The 23,144-nt window shown below is 39.2% G+C and overlaps 1 protein-coding gene across 1 annotated transcript in view; it reads right to left on the bottom strand.

Moving 5' to 3' along the window:
* LOC129699053 (rho GTPase-activating protein 15-like) overlaps positions 1-23,144 on the bottom strand; it is a 688,053-nt gene that overhangs the window by 30,332 nt on the left and 634,577 nt on the right. Inside the window, exon 14 of the mRNA XM_055638666.1 lies at positions 18,895-19,000. Within this exon, the coding sequence (XP_055494641.1) occupies positions 18,895-19,000 (106 nt within the window). The remainder of the gene's footprint in view (positions 1-18,894; positions 19,001-23,144) is intronic.

Here is a 23,144-nt window from a genome sequence, read left to right as displayed (position 1 = left end):
AGTTTTTTGATGTGGACCAGCTGTAAGTTCTGCACAAGACTCAATTAACAGCTGCATTGTACACAGCATTGTGATTATCTGTCTACGGATGATGTGTGGATCTAACTGATGCCCTTTACATTGAGATTTATTAGCTAATGAAGATAATGCATTAAGTAGTACTTTACAATGATTCTGAACCCCATTCTAATTAAACCTAATTCATCTTTTCCCTTTCTAATGGCTTGCTGCATCTACGCTTTAGATTTCTGTGATTTGGGTACTATCTTTTCTTTTGGAAGCCCCAAATTTCCCAATTAGTCTCCTTTAAAACTTATTTTACTTTCTAGCTTTTTAACTGAAGTGGATACATTCACATTTCCCATGTTGTACCCCACCTGGCACTTTCTCGCTTAATCACTTAATTGGTCTGCATTGTTTTGCAACCTCCCTATATCCTCCTCAAGGCTTATTTTTTTCTCCTATACCTACCTCCCAGTATGGTATCATTGGCAAACGTAAATATATTATACTGAATTCCTTCATTCGAGAAGTAACTGTACATTGTAGGTAGCTGAGATTGAAGCCCTGATCCTAGCATCTGTTTACATCTGCCGTCCTGACATTGGCCCACTGACGTCTACTTCCTGCTCTGCCATGTGTTGTTAATCCCAGTTCATATGAGCAAATATTCCTTGAGCCGCCTTGTATAACAATCCATTATGCAGCATTTTATCAAACCTCTTGTGAAAATCTAAATTTTACACTTCCATTGGTTCTCCTGTATCCACCCTGCCAGTTTCTGCAGCAAAACAAATCTAAAAGACCCATAGATATTGTTTCCCTTTTATAAAACTTTGGTGACAGTCTGTAATCATATGGTTTTGCACCAATACCCAATGATAAATTGTGACCATATTTTTCTATTACTTTTATCAGAGAAAAACAATAATAATTTTTCTCTCTCTCTCTCTTCCCTTGAACAATTCTTTTATTGGATACTTTTCAAATCGAGGGAACCATTCTAGAATATAGGAAATTATGGAAGATCACAGCTAATGCATCCTTTGACTTCTGTAGCCAGGTGGCAAAATTGGCTTTGAAATATAATCTGATGTGATACATTTTTGTTTTGTTGTACCGAATTATAAGTTACTAATACATTATTTATGTTAAGGTATTGCTCCATATGAAAATGTTCATCCACTTTCAATATTGTTTTGGATTCAGGAGGATCTGCCCACATTGCCCATGACATTAAAGGAGTACTTTTTAACGTCCACTGACACTTTGCACAGAGGCATGACCTGAGGGCACTACAAGAGTACCCCCTTGTGGTCCGAATTAGATGTTCTGGGTGTTGCATCTAACATTAAGTGCACCTTGCCAATCTGCCAGTTGCCAAACTGAAGAGATTTGAATCAGTCAAGGCCAATTACAGGTTGATTTTACAGAAGGCAGGTTATAATCAAGAAAAACTTCATTTAACTTTTGCTTATGAATAAGAATAAGAATAATCCACAGAGAAAGTAGAAATAAGGAACCACATATGCTGGTTTACAGGCAGAATCTCCGGAGAATATGGACAGGTGACATTTTAAGTTGGGACCCTTCTTCAGAATGATTTTGGTGGGGGTGGGTGGGGAAGAAAGCTGGAAGAGATGGCGGACATGAGAAGGTCTGGCTGGTACAAGGTTGATATGGGTGAGGGGATTTTTGATAGGCAGATGGTCAGACAAAGGGGGTGGGGGTAGTTATCTAAAATTCGATGTTCAGATTGTTGGATTATAAACCACCAAAGAATATGAGGTGCTATTCTTCCAGTTTGTGTGGCCTCAGTCTGGCAATGGCGATGGTGCAAGGCAAAAAGGTCGGTATGAGAATGGAAAGATGAGATTAAATGGTTAATAATTGAGAGATCCAGAAGGCCTTGGAAGATCAAGCACTTACTCTCAGTCCGTTAAGGCCTACTAGTTCTCCTGGATACTAATAATTTAACTCCTCTTCCCATTCCCAACATGACCTTTCTGTCCTGAGCCTCCTACATTGGCCAGAGTGAGGCCACATGCAAATTGGAAGAACAGCATCTCATATTGCACTTGGGTACTTACAACCCAATGAATATGAATATTTGAATTCTCCAAATTTAGGTAAACACAACCCCCACCCCTTACTTCTATCCTCACATCCCACACTTCTTTCCCCTAGCCCCTGCCCTTTCCCCCACTTGAACTTGCACCTATTTCTCTTCTCCCATTGCACCTAATTCCTTCTTCTAGCTTCACAATTTATAACTCATCAATATTTTTGTCTCACACATTCTATCTTTTCACTACTGGCCTTTATCCAGCCATCTGCCTGTAAAAACACCTCTTCACTTGTATCAAGCTATTACCAGTGTAGGAAGGAACTGCAGATGTTGATTTACATCGAAGGTAGACACAAAATGCTTGAGTAACTCAGCGGGTCAGGCAACATTTCTGAAGTAAAGGAAAAGGTGACATTTTAAGAGACCCTTCTGCCTATTAGCTGTCAGGCTTTGTCCTGCTCTTCCTTTCTTCCAGCTTTCTTGCCCCCTCCCCCATCCCCCACAATCAGTCTGAAAAGGGTCCTGTCCAAAGAGTCATCTATCCATGCTCTCCAGAGATGCTGGCTGACCAAGCTGAATTACTCCAGCACTTTGTGTCCTTTGCTATGTCACATTACCTCACATTTTCTGTTTAGCCTTTTGGGTCAGAACTGTTCTGTGAGTCAGATTTTCCTATCTAAACTCACTTCTGAAATGTAACAAGAACAGAGCATGATTTGTTTCCTCTTTTATTACTTTGACTCAAAGGATAAAAAGTGGTCTATCTTCTGACTTTTGTTTGCTATTGAATGATGCACTAGGAATTCTGTCAATCAAATTGGTTGAATCTACCTAGATGTAGTCAATGACAAAACTATGTTTGACTCAAATGAAATATGATATCTCAATTGTAATATGTATAGATTAACCTGAGATGTGGCTTAACATATATCATTAAGAATATCCTCAATGCTAGCCTATTTATTTTCACTGTCCTGTTAACATTGGTGGAATGTATCCTTTGGGATACTTCAGACTTCGTTGCTAAAGTATTTCTGTAATGTTATTAGTAAGGGAAATTTGGGATTTGACCTTTGCATTGTTAAAGGAAGATACAAAAGTGTTGTTTAAGAGGCTTTTAGAAAGGCACATGGAACTGCAAGAAATAGCCCCTGTCCCACTTAGGAAACCTGAACGGAAACCTCTGGAGACTTTGCGCCCCACCCAAGGTTTCCGTGCGGTTCCCGGAGGTTACAGATGGTTGCCGGAGGTTGCAGGTAGTGGAAGCAGGTAGGGAGACTGACAAAAACCTCCGGGAACCGCACGGAAACCTTGGGTGGGGCGCAAAGTCTCCAGAGGTATCCGTTCAGGTTTCCTAAGTGGGACAGGGGCATATTGTACAGACAGATGAGATCAGCTTAACTTGGCATCATGTTCGGCGCAGGAATTGTAGGCAGAAGGAGCCACTCCTGTATTGCACTGTTCTATGAAGAGCGACATTTGTCCAAGTTAAAATTGCATACAACTTCAAGATTAATTTGAAAGTAGAAATATTGACATCAATAGTTTATCTCTCTCCATGTACTGTATATAATACGCACTGCAACCATGTCACAGTAATGTTGGAATGATTGGATGTTTAACTTGGTGGATGGGTATTCAATGCATTGACCATGGTACATAATAGAAGGGATGGTGTCTCAGTTAGGTATCACAGTACTCAGCATACGAGAGCCTGTTATAGTAACCTTGGTAAGTGATTGATTTAATTGAGTTGTGTAGTAAATTGGTGTAGTGAAATGCTTATTGCCAATGCAGCCCATAAAAAAAGAATACAGACATAACAATAACAAAGAAATTTAAACATAAAAACATCCCCCCACAATGGTTCCCATTTTGAGGGAAGGCACAATGTCCAGTCCCCATCCCCATGTCCACCAATAGTCGGGCCTATTTGGCCTCTGCAGTCGCTTTTACGGAGGCCCGATGTTCCAGGCCGTTCTCGCCGGATGATGGTACCCTGGCACCGGGAGAATCCTCACAGCGGCATGGGAAACCTGGAATGGCCGCTTCCTTACCGGAGACCGCGGCTTCCGAAGACGACAGGCCGCGCTGGATGGAGCTCCACCACTGGCGATCTCAGCAAGAGATCCCAGGCTCCCGATGTAAAGTTCAGTGCCGCGGCCCGCGGCTGGCCGCTCCACAGGCCCGCAGCTCTGCGATGTTTTTTCGGCGGTCTCAGCTCACCGGAGTTCGAGCATGGCGACCCAGGCAAGGCATCGCCCACTCCACGATAGCGCTTCAGCGCTGTACCGCCGCCGAAGCCGAAGTTCTGGCCAGTCCTGGTAGGAAACGCCACTCCAGGCCCGCTGGTAGGCTGTGAGGATGGATCGAAGGTGCTGCCCGACCAGGTAGGGACCCTGAAAAGCAGTTTCCCCACCCCCCCCCCCCCCCCCCCCCCCCCCCCCCCCCCCCCCCCCCCCCCACCCACCACATAAAAAAGACTAGAGCTCCAGAAACAAAACACTTCAACTAACTAAAAATAAAAAAAAAGAGGTGAAAAACGGACAGCTGCAGGCTGGGCAGCCATACCCATACAGGATGGTTGTAGGTTAAATACAACATTATAACCATAATGAGATATTGCCATAATGAGATGTCCCATTTAAGCAATTTTTAGGCGTCTGCCATAGTCGTAGCAGGTCGCCGAAAAACCGGCGACTGTACCCCCCTATGAATGAATGAATGAATGTATGAATGAATGAATGAATTATATCTTTATTTCGAACGATTAAAAAAAAAGAAGAATAGTAAAGATGAAAATGAATAAATAAAAGGAAAATTATATATATATATATATTAACATAAATACATACACACATACATACATATACATGTACATATATACATACATATACACATATACACACATACATAATAACATATATGTACATACATAAATAAAAAAATCAAAAGCCAATTTCAACATATGCCAATGTCTAGGACAATGACAAGCTACAACAACCTACCACCTAGTTAACGTCAAGCTACGTCAAGCAACCGACAACCGGCGACCCAAAGGACGTCCATCTACGACCATACCCATGACATCCTAAAACCTACGACCACACAGGCGACCTACGAATACCGAAGTCAATCTACGCACACCCGCGGCAATCTACGACCCTGTCAGCGACAACTGAAGACAATTCAGTCGCCGGTACCTGAAGCCGGTTGACGTAGGTAGTCGCCAATTGAATTCACCAAAGTCGGCACCGGCGACAACCTACGTTACCTGGCGACTGTCGCCGAAAAGGTTTGAACATGTTGAAAACCCAACGGCGACCAGAAAGACGCTACGACTCTGGGCGACTGAGGAGACTACTCACGACCATACAGGCGACACCCCAGTGACCATGTGGCAACAGCCTAGTCACCTGTAGTCGCCTATAAAATAGCTTAAGTGGGACAGGCCCTTAACTGATGCACGTGAACTTCAATGCCACTACGGACCCATGAACTATGGTAACACTGGCTCTCGTTTTTTGATGGAGATTTATGCTTAAACAAAATGGGTGATGCAAACCTTTATCTTTTAAAACTTAATTGTCAATGAAAAAATACCACGTACTAACTAATTGAAAATTGGACTTTTATATGCAGGGCAATGAATAAAAAAAGAATGAGATGATGATGAATTTGTGCAGCCTCGTAGTTGGCATTAGCTGGAGTATCTTGTGTGGTCCAATGAACTGCCAATGTCATTCTTCATTAGGTGCCAAGAAAGGAGGCATTAATGGGTTGTATTGCAGCTTCATTTATTTTCAGCAGTTCTTAATTATACATCAGGGGTAGATTTACAAGTACATGCTGCTGACACACACCCTCACCTGCTGGCAGCACAAATCAGAGACTGAGCAATTCACAGACCACCATTTTCCAACCAATGGTCGGAAAGTCATTCAGATTTTTAATTTGCACTGCTGGTGGGCCAAGTTCCTCACTGGTGGCCTGGAGTCGTAAAGTTACGCCCATTATTGACAGATAGTGTTACAGGTTACGTACATAGCTGAGCAGAGCAGATAAAACTGACAAAACTTAACATTTTGATAATTACTATGATTCCGAAGACAAAAGCATTGTGGAAATGTTGCTAGTCTTTCCTTTAGAGAGTGCAATTAAAATCAACTCGAAAGCAATCTAACAAGCTGTCAGCTTTGGCTCAATGATAGCAGTTTTGCCTCTGTGAGTCATGAGGTTGTGTTTTAAACCTCTACTCCAGAGAACGGAGCATGTAATACTGGCTGACAATTTAGTGGAGATAATGAGGAAGTACTGCACCATCTTTCTGATGCATTTTTAAATCGAGACACTGTCGACCTTCTCTCAGTAGGATGTAAAAGATCCCATGCTACTATTAAAACCAGAGCAGCAAGGTTGTCAAGGCCAGTATTTATCTCTCAACCAATATGGCGAAGTAAACCAATTACAGGGTCATTTAATTCTTGTCATTTATGGGACTTTGCTGTGTATAAAGTTGGCTTCTATGTTTTCTTGGGTTACAAAATGCATTAATATTGGCTGTGAAGTGTTTTGGAACATAACAACATTGTGAAAGATGTAATACAAATTATTTATTTCTCTTTCATATTGAATTACACCCACAAAGAGTTTAAGGATGAATTCAATGGTTTTCCTGTTGTGAAAGACTTCTATCTGATTTGACAAATTTGAAAGAAGTTTAAAAGTCAAATGTCTTTTGAGTTCAGTTGGTACAACAGTCAAATGTTTTTTTCAAAAATCCATCTAGCTAAAAAAGAGAAGGCATTGTTATTAGTATGGAAACGCAACTGTTACAATTAACATCAATGAACTCTGACCTGCTCCCAAGATCTTAGCAGAATAAATCACATTGTACGGACTAATTGATTCCATGCAACAGCAGCAATTGAAGGTGGAAACCAGAAAGCAGGATGTTTATTAATGAAGGTTCATTAATCAAGATTGACAATAGTTAAGAACGACAAACATGGAAGGTGCAATGTGAGTTAGAATAGATATTAAGTATTAGGGGAGCTAATGCAGTAACAATAATGGCCAAACAAATGGCACTGAGGTGGTATGGAAGCCAACATAAATGGCAACATCCCAGCATGTTTACGCAGCACTGAAGATTCTGTGAGTAATTAATTATTATCTAATTTGAACCATAATACAACAGGATATAGCAGTTGGTTACTGATGCTTTCTTGCCCTTCGGCACACCTCATTAGGGTCATAAGTACAGTGGTTGTGTTGAAGGTCAGTTAGATAGGTTTGAGATCACTTTTACACAGGATTTTCTTTTGTGCACAGAAGATCTCGCTTCCCTGCCTCCAGCATCTCCTGACGATCGGAACACCGTGAACACTGAACAATGCAAACTTGTAATCACGTACTTTGTGTTTAGTTGACATTTACGTAAAATTGTCTCATTTACAAAGTCTACACAATACACATCTTAGAACACTGTGTGGAGGTTACCTTCTGCCTCAAATCAATTAAACATCAGGATTGTTTAAGAAATATTCAACTACATTTTCTCATTTTTCACCACAAGAAATAAACTGGCACCGTCATATGTATTTATGTTGGAAAATAATGACATCACATTTAATTGTGCAATCTCTCAAATGGCTTTGATTATACTACATAACAAGATTCTTCATTAATCTTGGTGCTAATTTTCTTGCAAACATGATAGCAAATTAGAAACAATTCTTCACAAAGTACATTAAAATAGCTAAAAGATGTCAATGAATGTAGATTAAAACTTTTCTATAATATGTAAAAGGAATGTCCCTGGAGTTATTTCTGAATAAGTTCTTTTTTTTTCTCCTTGCCATGAACATGTGCCTAAAAGAGTTGGTGTTGTTTCTACCAGACATAGGAAACAAACATTTCACATTTTTACAGATGCTTTTAATTTTGGAGTGGTTTCCAATGCAATTTAGATCAAAAGTATCCATGTAGACAATCCAGAGTTGCTTAATTCCATGCCTTTCCAGGATAAAGTTGAACCACATCAGTAGGTATGGGTGTGACACCCACAATACTGGAGGCACTGACAAATACTGGAGGCACTCCCATAAAGTATCCCAGAAATATTTGAGGCAGGCATCCATCTGTCTTTATAAAGCTAAAGAGCTGTTAGAAATATGTTGTCTCAGATAGTCTATTTTTTATCTTAAAGGTAACATGACATCACCAGCATGAGAGCAAATTAAGCATGATAATGACCAATGCAACTCTAAAGATGGTGGCTTAAATAGATAAACAATGATTAGCAGCTGTCTTGCACCTCAGAAGCATAATTCTCATTGTATTTTCTGGTAAGTGAGGGTTTTCAATATGTATCAACAAATTCACTGATGTCATTTCATTTCATGCTCACTTATTTTGATACTTTTTAGTTCATTCTATTGCTCTTCTGTAATCAATTTCTTATCATAGAAAGAAAACTATAATATTTAAACATCCCATGATTTATCAGTTAAATGATCAGATTATTTTGAACCAATAAATGAACCTAAAATGGTTCCATTGCTTCATATTAATCGATTTTCCATTATAACAAGAGGTAGTCTGCCACAACCATAAGGAAGCACCTTTTTACTAAAAGCATTTACAGCATACATATGGGTGCAGCTCTAGAGATTGTCAGTATTAGAACTCAACCTTTGTTCTTTCCATATTCATCTGATTGGGGCTGTGGGAAAGTGAGTGCTGACAATGGGGGCGAGAGAGAATGTCATCCAGTAATGTCAGTAGTTTTGTAGGCTGAAAATTCTGAGAAGTATAGGAAATACATTTCTACAAATGCTCTCTCTGTTGCAATGGAGCTATTGGGAGCCAACATTTGAAGTTGCCATCAGCACAATGACTGGTAGGGTTGTTGTCTCACAGTGCCAGAATCTTGGTTTTCATCTTGATCTTGGATGCTGTCAGTGTGGAGTTTGCATGTTCTCCCTGTGACCATGTGGATTTCCTAAAGGTGGGTTTCTAGTTGGCCTCTGTAAAACTGCCCTTATGTGTAGGAAGTCAGTGAAAAAGTGGGATAATACAGAACTAGAATGGGTGATCGATGATTGGTGTGGACTCGGTGGGCTGAAGAGTCTGTTTCCATGCCGTATCTCTAACCTAAACCTAAATATTAGCTTGAATGACAAAGGGAATGCTCCCTCATTGCAAACTGTTCCACAGCTAATCACATAAATCAATAATATTCATATCCCCCAGCAAAGACTTGTAATACAATAGGGACATCTGTTAACCATCTATTCGTTGGTAAATTTCTCTTTGTACATAACTCAAAAGAAAATGGTAGATGACACTGTCACAAAAAGTAATTATCTCAAGCTAACAACAATTGGAATTCAGATATTTGACTTTTGGGCTTAAACGGAGGTAATGTGTATCCTCTAAATACTCTGTAGCCAACTTATCCGTTACCCCGTTATCCACCAGATCTTCACCCAAAATAAGATAGACACAAAAAGCTGAAGTAACTGTGGAGAGAAGGAATGGGTGACGTTTCGGCTCGAGACCTTTCTTCAACCTTCTTCACCCAAAATAAGATGGAGGATTAGCAAGTGACTATCACTCTATGTGGTAAATCATCAAAAACAATTTAATAGCATAAATCAAAATATCCAAATTGCTAGTTTGTACTATGACTATATGACAATTAACAGATCACTTAGCTTGAATTCAAATCAGCACGCTTGAAGATGGATGAAAATTGGCTTCATTGCATTTTTTGGTTTTGTCCCTTCACAGGTCATTTACCTCCCGAAAGACTAATGGATATGGCTCCCTGGTAAATTCATAAGTTGATCACAATGCATAATGAGGATGGTCTTGCAACATGATGCTTACCGAGTAATGAAAGCACTCTTCCTGCAGAAGAACCTCCTTTAAAAGTAATAAACATTTTGAAATGGATGCTCCTGGCAGTTCCAGGGCATTTGAGTGGGGTATCTTTCCTTGTTTATTTCAAACTGATGTTTTTCATCAAAATGTCTGTCTATATACAGCTTCCCTCAGTTGTTCATCAAAATGTCTCTTGACCTACCTTTGCCCTCAGCTTTTCATCAAAATGTTCATCTATATACCTTTGTCCTCAATTAAAGATGTGCACCAAGCCTACTTTCGAGATAAATAAATGCTAAACATTTCAGTATACAAATCTGTACAAAAAAATCCCAATCTTGAACAAGAGTTCCACATACTGCTAACTTTATTGGAGTGACATTGTGTTTTCATATGGTCTGAGCATTAGGCCAATTTAAAGGCCCAGGTTTATGATTGCAGTAATGTTGTTGGTATTCGCAGACATTAGAGATTGTGACACCAACACTAACTTCCGGAGTACTTAAATATGGATTCAAAGATGGAAATTCAAAAGTTTTCATGAATTATCCACTGCATCGTGCACTGACTTGCAATCTTCCACAGTATGACCTCCTTGTGTCAATGAACTTTAGGTTTACAAAAACCTTTTTCACTGTAAACATCCTTAAAGTTTATACATTGATGTATGGTATAAGTGACATTTTGGTGCTATTCTGAGCCCATAATTATAGATCACCAATCTGGCTGGAACTAAATATCTAATTTTATATGCGGTTTGCAATTTTCCTGGAAAAATATATACAACCATGATGAATTTGAAGGTAACAAAATATATATATATTTTTTTTTTTAATACAGAGCATGGTATTTCACTATCTCGTATGCAATTTCAGTGGCTGCTTACTTACATTGATGATATTCCAGTCACTGGATGCCAAAGGTCCTTTTGAATTTACACCTGTCAGAACCAGTGTTGGGAAAGATGCCATGCCATAGAATTGGCAAGGTAATTGTAGGGAACCTTTTTTTAAGTCAGAATTGTTACTGTCCCTTCATCAATGACTGCAGAATCCATTCTTAAATATTAATTAGCGACAGCTCCCATCTCCCAGGACCCATTTATAAAGTTCATTATGGCTGAAGAGTTGGATGATTGTAGACTTCAAGGACAAGAATCATCAACTAAAATAACAAAATGCATCCCTGATTAGTTGTAAGAAGTATGCAGAATACTTGTGGCAACATGTGTAAATGATGCACAGCCCAGCAGAGTTGAATGTTCAAGAAACATACTTTAAAAAGCTCTTCTTCCTTTTTCCTGACCACAAAAGGTATCACCATTGCTCCACCATTTTCCAATCTTAATTCAACACATTCACTTCCCTCATTCACAAGGACCCCTTCTCTCCTCACCTTTCCACTCCGCTCCTCCCCTCCCCATCCCCCAGGATTTTACGGAGGAAATGAATCAATCCTCAGCTCCCTTGCTTCAGGCACACATTGGTAACGCAGTTAATTCATGACACATGAAAGAGGGACTGAGTAATTCCACAGAAAAGTGAGCAATTGTACACCGGTTACATGATAAAATAACGAGTGGCAATTACTGTAATGTAAAAGGTCAGATGGGAAAGGTAGAAGCTGAGTTGTCTGTTTTGTTGTTTTGCATAGAAGACAGATATAAATCTTCACCTAGCTGATATCTTAATCATAATCTTGCATATCTCTGACAGGTTTTTTTTCCATGAGCTAGAGTATTATTAAAGGAAATGGTTGTTGAAATGATTATCATGTTGTTTAAATACTATCGACCTTCACGACCATTTCACTTGTACTCTACCCACCTACTTCGGGGTTGGACAGTTATGTCAACAATTATCTCTGAGAAGGAAATTATACAAAACCCAGATATTGCTAAGGTACATTGCTTGATAAGATCAGCTCGATGGCTTTCCAATATTATCAGTAAATACTATTAAATGCATAGGCAGTATATCTGGGCTAATGCATCACTTAGGCAACAACCTGAGATACTTGCTACTTTTTTATATGGTCTTGATTAGTTTGAAAAAGATTCAAAGTTTCTGCTGCCCAATATATTCTTCTTTAATAAGTGTACAAATAATTCATTTGTTTCAGTTTGAAACATTTTATAATCAAGCCAATCAAAAGTTAACTAATCAGTGTTCAGTGTAAAGTATCAAGGAAAGAGCTTTCATGTCGCAGCCCTATTTAAACCAATTTTTCCACCAAGAAGCCCAATGCAGACATCATTGTATGTGGATGCCGAGAAGTGTGCTCAGCTCTGGCTGAACAACATCTTATCTTGTGTGTGGATTTGTCAAGAAGAACTGTCAGTTAATGCTAATTAAATTAAATTTACTTTGCATTTATCAATCTGTCTATATTTTAAATGTGATAATGTATGATATGCACAAAAGGTGTCTGCAACTTTTCTCATCTTGTTTATACTTGGAATGTATTTGTCATTTGACACTTTGACACATAGAGATGCTACAACAATTAGTTAGGAGAGTGGTTATGTGAATATTTACATGTGATTTTCCAATATAACATTAAATTATGACAATAATAATAATAGAAATGTATTAATCCAAATTGAGAAATGACTTGCATCACCAAATCTGGAAACCTGGTACAGGTCATACTTGACTGTGACGATCCTTGAATATAAGAGGGTGGTCAAGTAACATTTAAGAATGCAATGTGTGTTCAGTCATGCCATCAACTTTGTGTAGGAAGGAACTGCAGAAACTGGTTAACACTGAAGATAGACACAAAATGCTGGAGTAACTCAGCGGGTCAGGTAACATCTATGAAGAAAATAAAGAGGAGACGTTTCAGGTCAAGACCCTCTTCAGACTGAGAGTCAGGGGAGAGAGAAATTAGAGGTATTAAAAGGTTCAGAACAAATCAGAGCCGACACCTATGACCAAGGCAAAGTTGAACCCCCAATGGTCCATTGTTGGCTGTGGAAGAGGTGATAACGAAGGGATATATGGATGCAAGCAATGGAACTAGCAGGATGACTAGGCTGAGGGAGGGGCAGAGAAAGATGGAATGCTGGGATTACCTGAAATTGGAGAAATCAATATTCACCTATTCTTTTTCTCCAGAGATGCCATCAACTTTCCATATTACAATTTTTTGTATTCAAATTCATAATGGACGTTCCTTTTATATGCTTACCATTATTGGCAAAAGTGTACTTATTTTCTGTTCATTTTATACAGGTAGATACAAAGGCCTAATGCTGTGGATGCTGGGAATTTGAAATATTACCAGAGATGTTGGAACTACTCAAGAGGTTAAGCAGAATCTGTGGAGAAAGGAGCTAAATAAGTGGGGCTGAACTTCCAATGTTCTAACACCACTGGCTGCCTAACTTAATTTCTTCCTTCATGGCCTTGGATGTATTCTGCTGCTGGAAGCCTGACTCCCAGCACTTTGGCTTTGCAGTGCAGAGCACAGTGGCACAGGATCTATCTCTGCCCAGGCAGATGGCTGTACTTACAGAATTACTTTTAAATCTGGTGAAGCCCCGCCACAGAACTAGCCAGCTGTTAAAGCTGTCACAGCTGCTGAATGAGTGTTTTATACAGACAAATAGAGATTCAATAATTTAATTAAAATTTAAAAAAAGTTTCACTTATCTTTCTCCCAGCAGCCAATTTCTTCTATTTAACCCGAGTGCAGGTTCAGCAGACAGCTTTTTCTGTCTTTTTAAAAATTCGACATCCAGGCCCGTGTCCTTGAGAAAGTACTGATGAGGCACGTACTGTGCCGAAAACCTTTGCCGTACTTTGAGTAAAGGCACTTCTGCACATACTGTTGTTGATTAGGGGTTCCCAGGATTTAAATCCAGTGATAATACATTTCCAAGTCAAAATAATGGTGCCACTTGAAGAGCAAACCGCAAGTGGTGGTATTACTATACACGAGCTGCCTTTGCCATTCTTGATGGTAGAGGTCACAGATTTGGGAAGTGTGTTAGCATAGTCTAGGAAAGTAACAGTAGTCCATTTTATAGACGGTTCATACTGCAGCAGTGGAAGGCAAAACTGATGTTTAGGGCATCTGATATTTAGGGCATCAGATGTGGTACCAGTCAAAATGATGACTTGCCTAGAATAGTGTTGAGCTTCTTGCTGTGCTTGTGACTCTTGTCCTGGAGTGTCAGGAAGAGAGTCACTCACCACAGGATTCCCAGCCTCTCACCTGTTCTTGTAGCCACAGTATTTACATGGCAGGCCAGATGAGTTTCTGGTCATTGATGACCACAGGATATCAATGGTGGAAACTCAGTGAGAGTAATGCCATCAAATGCCAGGGTACGTGTTCATTAAGAGTATTTTTGTGGAACAAATGGTACTTGCCACTTAACAGCCCATGTCTAAATGGTGTTTGGGATTTGTTGATTGCAGGTATTGCTTAGTTGAGCTTAGTTTAGTTTAGTTTAGTTTAGAGATAGAGATACAGCACAGAAACAGGCTCTTTGGCCCACCACGTCCGTGCCGATCAGCGATCCCCACACACTAACGCTATCCTACACACACTAGGGACAATTTACATTTATACTAAACCAATTAACCTACCAACCTGTACGTCTTTGGAGAGTGGGAGGAAACCAAAGATCTCGGAGAAAACCCACATTGATCACGGGGGAATACGTACAAATTCCGTACCGACAGCACTCAAAGTCAGGATTGAATCCAGGTCTCTGGCGCTGTAAGGCAGCAACTCTACTGCTGCGCCACCGTGCCACCCTATTGTGAATTGTGAATTGAAATGAACTTCTGTGCAATCATCAGTGAATAATTTTACTCCAAAACTTATGATGGAAGAAAGATCATTGATAAAGTAACTAAAGACTGTGGGCTGAAGACATTGCCTTAACAAGCTCTTGTAGTGATCTCCAGATGCTCGAATGGTTGATGCTGGAATGATTGGCATGCAACAGCCGCGACACAGTGGCGCAATGGTAGAGTTGCTGCCTTACGGTGCCAGGGACCTGGTTTTGATCCTGACCATGGGTTCTGTCTGTATGGAGTTTGTACATTCTCACTCTGACCGCATGGGTTTTTTCTATGTATTCCAGTTTCCTCCCACCTTCCTAACATGTGCAGGTTTGTAGGTTAATTGGCTTCTATAAATTTTCCCTAGTGTGTAGGATACAAAACTGGGATAACATAGAACTAGTGTACAGGTGATCATTGGTCGGTGCGGACTTCTTGGGTCAAAAGGGCTTTTTCCACACTTTATCTCTATAAATGAAAACAAAACTAGCTTTCTATTACCTGAGGTATAATTCCAACCATGTTTGTCCTTTGATGTTCACAGACCAGAGTGCCTTGATGGCACACAGATTAAAATGCTGCATTGATGTCAAGGGCAATAACTTTCACTTTACCTGCAGAATTCATTTTTGAGATTTATGCTTGAACCTAGGCTGTGTTGAGGTCTGGAGCTGTGTAGTCATGGTAAGACCCAAACTGGGTATTGGTGAGTAGGTTATTGGAGAGTTAGTGCTACTTGATAGCACGGTCCATAAGATGGGAAGCCAGTGGGACTAAATGCTAGGTAAACAAAAATGCTGGAGAAACTCAGCAGGTGCAGCAGCATCTATGGAGTGAAGGAAATAGGCAACGTTTTGGGCTGAAACCCTTCTTCAGACTAAATGCTAGTCAGTTGTACTCGTGAGGAGTTCACAACGGTAGCTGGCAGCCCAGGCTTGTGTCCATCTCTGTGTTGACATTGGATCTCCAATATGGGCAGATCCTGGCACTGATGCTGAAATCAGGTTAGAAGAATAAACCCATTATTTCACTTTGATTTAAAAAAATAGAAAGAGCCTGTGTAACTCAGCAAGTCAAGGAATATCCCTGCAGAACATGGATAGGTGACGTTTCAGGTTGGGACCCTTCTGATTATTGATAGCTGCTCTTGATTTCAACGTTTGGAAAAATTTAGACTTTATAGTGTAAATCAGACAAAATGAATTAGCAGGTTAAAATAAAACCATGTCTTCATATCCAAAACCACTGTTGTACTAATATGTATTTCTGTTTGTGCATGCAAATACTTACTTATTTATAAATTTCTTCTACAAGTTTCTTTTCTCTTGACAAAAATAGGCAATTCTGGATTATACTTACACTCGACATCATTTGAGATTAAAAAATATATAATATCTCTTGTCTTGCTCTCTTCTATCTTTATGATACTTAAATTTTCTCTGCATCTCAAGGCATGTTTACATTAATGGTGGTAGCTAAGTGAATGTACAGCATGTCAGGACAACCATCATTATTGAGTTAGTAGACCCTAATTCTTGTTTAATATTCATAAATATCTCACTATCTGCTAATTTCACATGTCACCCTAGGAACTTAGCCCAATAGCTAAAATACGTGTGCTGGCTCAGCTAATCTGCACTTCACACAGGCACAAGGAACTGCAGATGATGGAATATTGAGCAAAACACAAAGTGCTGGAGTAACTCAGCAGGTCAGGCAGCATCTCTGGAGAACATGGATAGAGAACATGGTTTGAAGAAGGGTCCGACACTAAATGTAGGCTATCCATGTTCTCCAGAATTACTGTCTGACCTGCTGAGATACCTCAGCACTTTCATTTGCTGCACTTATTAGGTCTCTACTTCTCAACAGTGCACAGCAGTGCCTCTACCCATCACCTTATCACATGTGCAGGAAGGAACTACAGATGCAGGTTTACACTGAAGATAGATACAAAATGCTGGAGTTACTCAGCAGGACAGCAGTATCTCTGGAGAGAATTAATGGGTGACATTTCGGGTTGAGACTCTTCTTCAGTCTGAAGAAGGGTCTCGACCCGAAGCATCGCCCATTCCTTCTCTTCAGAGATGCTGCCTGCCCCGTTGAGTTACTCCAGCATTTTGTGTCTACCTAACTACATATGCTGCCATCTCTGTTGAATCCTAGTGCTTTCCAGTAGCTTCAGATACAATTCAGCTGGTTGCTGTTTCTGTTCGGATCAGGTATTGCCTATTATAGTTGCCTACTGCTTTAATCCAGCTCTGTACATTTGTTTGTTATGAGTCAATTGCCGCTCCAGTCAGATACTAGAATTTACACTATTCCTTGAATATCTAATGAAATATCAATGCTCCTCAAAACTTCTACAAGATGTAAAATAATTCAGCAGATATAAAATGTGTGCATTCATTAAAGGAGTAGATCCAAGTTTACAGAATCAAATTGGTCCCATCTTGCCATCAAGATAAGAAAAATGGCCATGTCGGGTCAGCCTACAAAATTATTTTAAGTAGAATTATTGCTAAGTGGCTGCTTTTGAATGTTGTCCTGATACACCATATAGCATATAGCTGCAATGCATAGTTATGGTCACTTTCTGCTTATTTCTAATAAAGCCAAACGATCAATATCATTTCTAATCAAAATAGTGAAGTCTTCTGAAAGAAAAATAAGCAACTGAAACTAAATGCTTACGCCGAGAAAATAGTCTAAAAACTGCTGATGTTAATAGGATCCTTACCAGTTCTTGCATTTGGAATGCAAGCCTTAGATGTTAATGTAATAATGCATTCCTTTTTCTGAACTGTTCCACTGGACAATGCCATATGTTGAATCCAAAAGTTTAACAGCACAGCTGAATCCAGATCTTCTCAGCAGGATAATCAGCTGAGTGTGGGAGGGGCACTCTGTGTTTGCCAATTTGAAAATATAGGTCTGTATTCCAAGTTAACAACTGTTGTAAATGATTGTTCTCAATAATGACTGAAAATGTAAAAAGCTGCATGATTTAGAAGCCATGTCGTTGTTTTTAGTGGAGCATTTGCCAACATTAATCTTTTTATTTTGGCTGACTAAGACACTAGGTGTGGATCCGCTCCATCTCATTCTGAGGTAGAGAGCAGGAAAATTCTCTTAAACTCTTGTGCAAATGTTATCCTTTAACCAAAACGGTAAAACTACGATAATCTAGCACTCACGGGCCTGAGATATTGGTGGACCAGCAGATTTCCTGAGTTAGCCCTATTAATGCCCAAACAATATTATTATTATTATTATTATTATTATTATTATTATTATTATTATTATTATTATTATTATTATTATTATTATTATTATTATTATTATTTAATAATTGCTGTCATAATAATGATAATTATTTAAACATATTACCCAATAAGAAATGGAATATACACAAGCTCTCTGAACTGTGAATCCAGTTGCAAATTTACCCACCTTCTTGATCCCTGATGTACTGGACCCCAACCCCAACCCCAACTCCAGTTCCTATTGTTCTCTGGCCCACAGTCCATAACCCAGCTTCAGCCGTACCCTGAACCCCTGGCTCTGGCAGCACTCCACGCTTACCCTCTAGACTCATAGTCTAGATAAACGAGTGAACCAGATGCAGCACCATCAGGCTTCCTGAACAATCAGTTGCTAGGTCATTCCAATTTCACTGTACCATCAAAATAATCTTAGTACTTTATCTCTGTGCTTTCTGCATTTTTATTTTCATAAAACAGACCTTGAATCATTATCATATGCTTTGTATCTGGAAGGCACCATATAAATGAAAACTCTTTCTTTCTTGCAAGAGGACATATAAAAAAAGCTTCCTGATTGCCTTTTTGCAAACTGGTAGCCGCCTTAGTTTCAGGGATGAGAGTACAAAATCCCTCTATTAATAGCACCATAATTCTACGGTAGTAGTTTCTACATTTAATCTCTTCCACCATGCATTTTGAAAGAATGCATTTAACATATTGCTAAAGCAAAAACGATCAGATGGAACCTTTCGCCTGCAGTTTTAAGTGCTAGAAGACCAGAATTTTATACTTCTTGTAAAGGGAATGAAAAATAATAGAAGGAATCTTGCATATTAAAATAAATAATAAATAACTTTTTTTGTGTGCTTACTTCTGTAAATGTGTAACGAGAACGCTCAAGGTATCGTGGTTAGGTTTTGGAAGTTTCTTCACCAGTTTTGCAACACACTGAACACGTTGATCGTAATCCTGATTTTCTGTTGGGTGAAAATGACTACAGTTAGGACACGAGTTGAATACCATTATTTTTCCTCAGCTGGTTTCTTGTGACACATTTATTGCATTCTGATGCATATGTGACAGTGACAGCTGAGTAAAGATACTACAATAAGAGAGAAACTGAATGCATTTTTAGTTCTTTTAACTAAACAATTGTTCACTTAATCCAAGAGATTCATGACAGTGATGGAAGGCAGGCATGACCCAGATTGCCATCTGAGTTTTCTACAGTTCTGTTTCTGAATCTTTAAAATCAATACAGTAGGTCTATTGTAATACATCGGCATGGAAAGAAAAATCTAAATCTTAATCTGCAGAGGTTTTTGAGTTCAAGGTAGCAGTGATAATTCATTTTAATTGGTTTATCAGATACAACATATCATAAGATGTTAACCTGTTAATCACAGCTTCAAATCTTGGAGTTGTACGGCAGAAATTACTGCCATTAGCATGATTGTATATTGGCCTAACATTCCAGCACCACGTTTCACTAGTTTAAAGAGGTTAAACCATTTATTTCATGCTGGGATTAAAATAGAATTAGATACACATGCTTTAAATTTATCTGATAGGCCTGGAATTTCCTGGAATATTTTTGCCATTATTAAGCTGCAAGAACATTGTAGCACATTTTCGCTGGGTGAAGAGATTTGCATGACTTTTTTCAGTTTAAACAGAACCATCGGTGAGTCATAGAGTTGAACAGCACAAAACAGGCCCTTTGGACAACCACATCCATGCCAACTTTTTTGCCCATCTACATCAATCGCATTTGCCTATACGAGGCCCAAACCCTTCCAGAGACACAAAATGCTTGAGTAACTCAACAGGACAGGCAGCATCTCTGGACAGAAGGAATGGGTGATGTTTTGGGTCGAGACCCTTCTTCAGCACTTTATGACTATCATCGGTGTAAACCAGAGTCTGCAGTTCCTTCCTACACCAAACTTGCCATGTCTCGTCAATTTATTTGCCTGTAAATATACCTCTTAAACTTCATGGTTGTATCTGATTCCAGCACGCTCTCTGGCCGTGGTTTCCAGACATCAACTATTTTCTGGGTAACAAACATTCCATACAAATCCTTTTTAAAATTCCTTCTGTAAAAATGTCTGTCAGGGCCGCAGTTCCCCCCTTGCTTATCATAGGAACCAAGGATAGATCTCATCTGGCCTTTGGGATTTATTGGCTATTATGCGCCCCGTAACCTTTGCCTCTACTTAATATTAACCCGCTCTAAATTATCTATGTACCCCTCTCTGAACTCACCATCTTCCATGCCCTTCCACATGGTGAATACAAATGAGAAATATTTATTTAGAGCCCAACCCATATTTTCTGAAGCCATACACAGATTCTCCCTTTGTTACCACGAGGACCTGCTCTTTTCCTAATCCTTACAGAATGTCTCATTAATCTTGCTTGCCAAGGATATTTCCTGGCCCCATTTTGCACTTCCAATTTTTTTCCTAAGTTCTCTATACACACTCTATATTTTTTAAGAGACACTCTTAATCACCTTTGCCATGTATCCTTTTTTCTTATTTGATCATAGACTATATAGACAATTGCCATTCGGCCATTCAAGTCAGCACCGCCATTCAGTGTGATCATGTCTGATCATCCATAATCAGTACTCCGTTCCTGCCATCTCCCCATATCCCTTGACTCCATTATCTTTAACAGCTCTATCTAACTCTCTCTTGAACGCCTCCAGAGAATTGGCCTCCACTGCCTTCTGAGGCAGAGAATTCTACAGATTCACAATTCTGTAGATCAACCATATTAATCTCTGTCAATATAACCTTCACCACATATATTATGCATGATACACATTCCACCACGTAATCCAGTCCAGGATTTGAGTAGGAATGCAGCCACTGATAACAGCCTGCTCGTCCCTTAGTTTGGTAGTATGTAAGATGATGCGATGGATGTAACAGTATGTATTGTTCTCTCTGCATGGGTTTTAATAAATGCTTTGTGGTTCACCTAATACCTTGTAATGGTTTGATTACAAAACAAACTCTCTGTGTGAAAATGATTTTCCTCATCTCTGTTCTGAATGGCTTGCTCCTTATTCTTAAACTGCCCCTGGTTCTGGACTCTCCCAACATTGGGAACATGCTTCCTGCCTCTAGCGTGTCCAAACCCTTAATAATCTTATATGTTTCAATAAGATCCCTCTCATCCTTCTAAATTCAGGAGTATACAAGCTCAGACGCTCCATTCTATCAACCTACGATCTTAAACTCCACCTTCGTTTTCCATTAGAATCCATCATCTGCAGTCATCCATCATCTGCAGTTCTCATCATGGCCAATCCTTTGCTGTTATCATCACCCCCCTTTCCCCACTTAAATCCATCCACCAAACCACCCCTCCACAAGTGGATCCACCCATATGCCAGCTCCTGCCTACCTCACTCACCTCTTTAAACTAGCTATTTCCTCCCCCCCACTTTTTCAGTCCAGGGAAGGGTTTCAACCCAAAATATTGACTGTCCATTTCCTTCCACAGATGCTACGTGACCTCCTACATTCCTCCAGCAATTTGCTTTTTGATTATCATGCTCATGATGCTTTTCACATTTCCTAATTTGATTCCTCATTTTCAGTTTCCTATTTTTTCCTATAAAAAGTTTCCTCATCCATCAGTCTTATAAATAAATGAAGTAAGTCAAATTGCCTATTTTACTGGCATCAGTTTGATGTTACCATCACTGGCTGTTTAGTAGTTCACGTAGAAATGGGGCAAAATTGATTCACCTCATCTCCCAAAACTAGCCACCAATTTAATTTCTATGCCAAAACCTGTTCTGGGGTAGTTTCTAGGCTTTCCTGAGGAAATTAGAATGGAAATATATGTTGGAAATAATGTGAATTTTCTCAATTCCAAGGCAATATATTTAATTTTCCATTTACTTTTGGCCTTTACCTGTTGTAAAGACTTAATTGTTAACAAGGTGTTAACTTAATGGGAAGACTTGAGTTTTGTTTCTAAGTAATACATATCTTCCAGCCACTTACAAAATGCTTCAAATATATATATATTTTGCGCCATTACCTTTACCTCATTATAAGTTGTTGCCACATTTTAAGTGATGCAAACAGAATTCCTCCAATATTCTCGTAGCACTACCTGAAGTCAACAGTACACACTGGCAAGCTGGTCAAAGAGCTTAAACATAGATTGGGGAGGGAGGAAGTGGGGAGCAAAGTACAATTTACAATGCATCTTGCAGTAACTCCAGTTGATCCTGGCTGCTTGTAATGCAGTTACCTGTTATGTGCTGACATTTATCAAAATAATTTAACCGCATTGGTCATTTGCAGTAAAGGCACTTTATCTTGATAAGAACTCAGTATGAATTATAGTTTGCAGCTAGGTAGAAAATTGTGCTTTCTGGATACCTTTTGTTGTTATAAATCACCCAGTCACAACACTGTTCTTTCGTACAAACCTGCTAAGACTAGTTTTTCTGACACCATTTTCATGCTTCCTGGAAAACTTTCAACTACTTCAGCTAATGGTAAATAGACCATTATTTTTAAAGATGTTACCTCAGCAGCTCACCGCTGAATATAATGAAGTGTTTGTGTTAAAGAAGGAGAACACTTTGGGCTTCCTATTCAGAATGAGAAAAAGGAAGCTTTCAGAGTTTAAATCTACATCCTTTCCTTCAAGCACGTTATCCTTTTTTCCGGCTTTTAATAAACTCCTTTGAAGTTAGTAACAAATTAAAAAAACAACATACTATTTTAATTTATTCGATTTTAAATCTGTAATTTTTATTTTTTTTTTGCAAGCCAATGAGTCGATATTTTATGTCAATTTAGCACACAATAGCTGCTACATGAATAAATGTGATTATTTGATATTTTGCTGAAATACTCAGGTCAGTGGGTGCTATATTAAGCGTTTTCTTTGTTAAATGGGATGCATTTTCATGCAGAAAAATCATCCCATTTTCTTATGTAATCTAACTTCCTTTCTTTAACTTCTTTGCCTTACATTCTTACAGATGAAAAGATGGGTTTGTGGCTTAATCCCATGCCTTTTCCCTTAGGGGAAACTACAAAAAGACACAGGAATGTCCATTTAATTTCCTGTGATATGACG

Source organism: Leucoraja erinacea, chromosome 7 (genome assembly GCF_028641065.1).
Source record: "Leucoraja erinacea ecotype New England chromosome 7, Leri_hhj_1, whole genome shotgun sequence".
NCBI lineage: Eukaryota > Metazoa > Chordata > Chondrichthyes > Rajiformes > Rajidae > Leucoraja > Leucoraja erinaceus.
The sequence above is the reverse complement of the archived record's forward strand: the minus strand, read 5'-3'. Positions and strand labels throughout refer to the sequence as shown.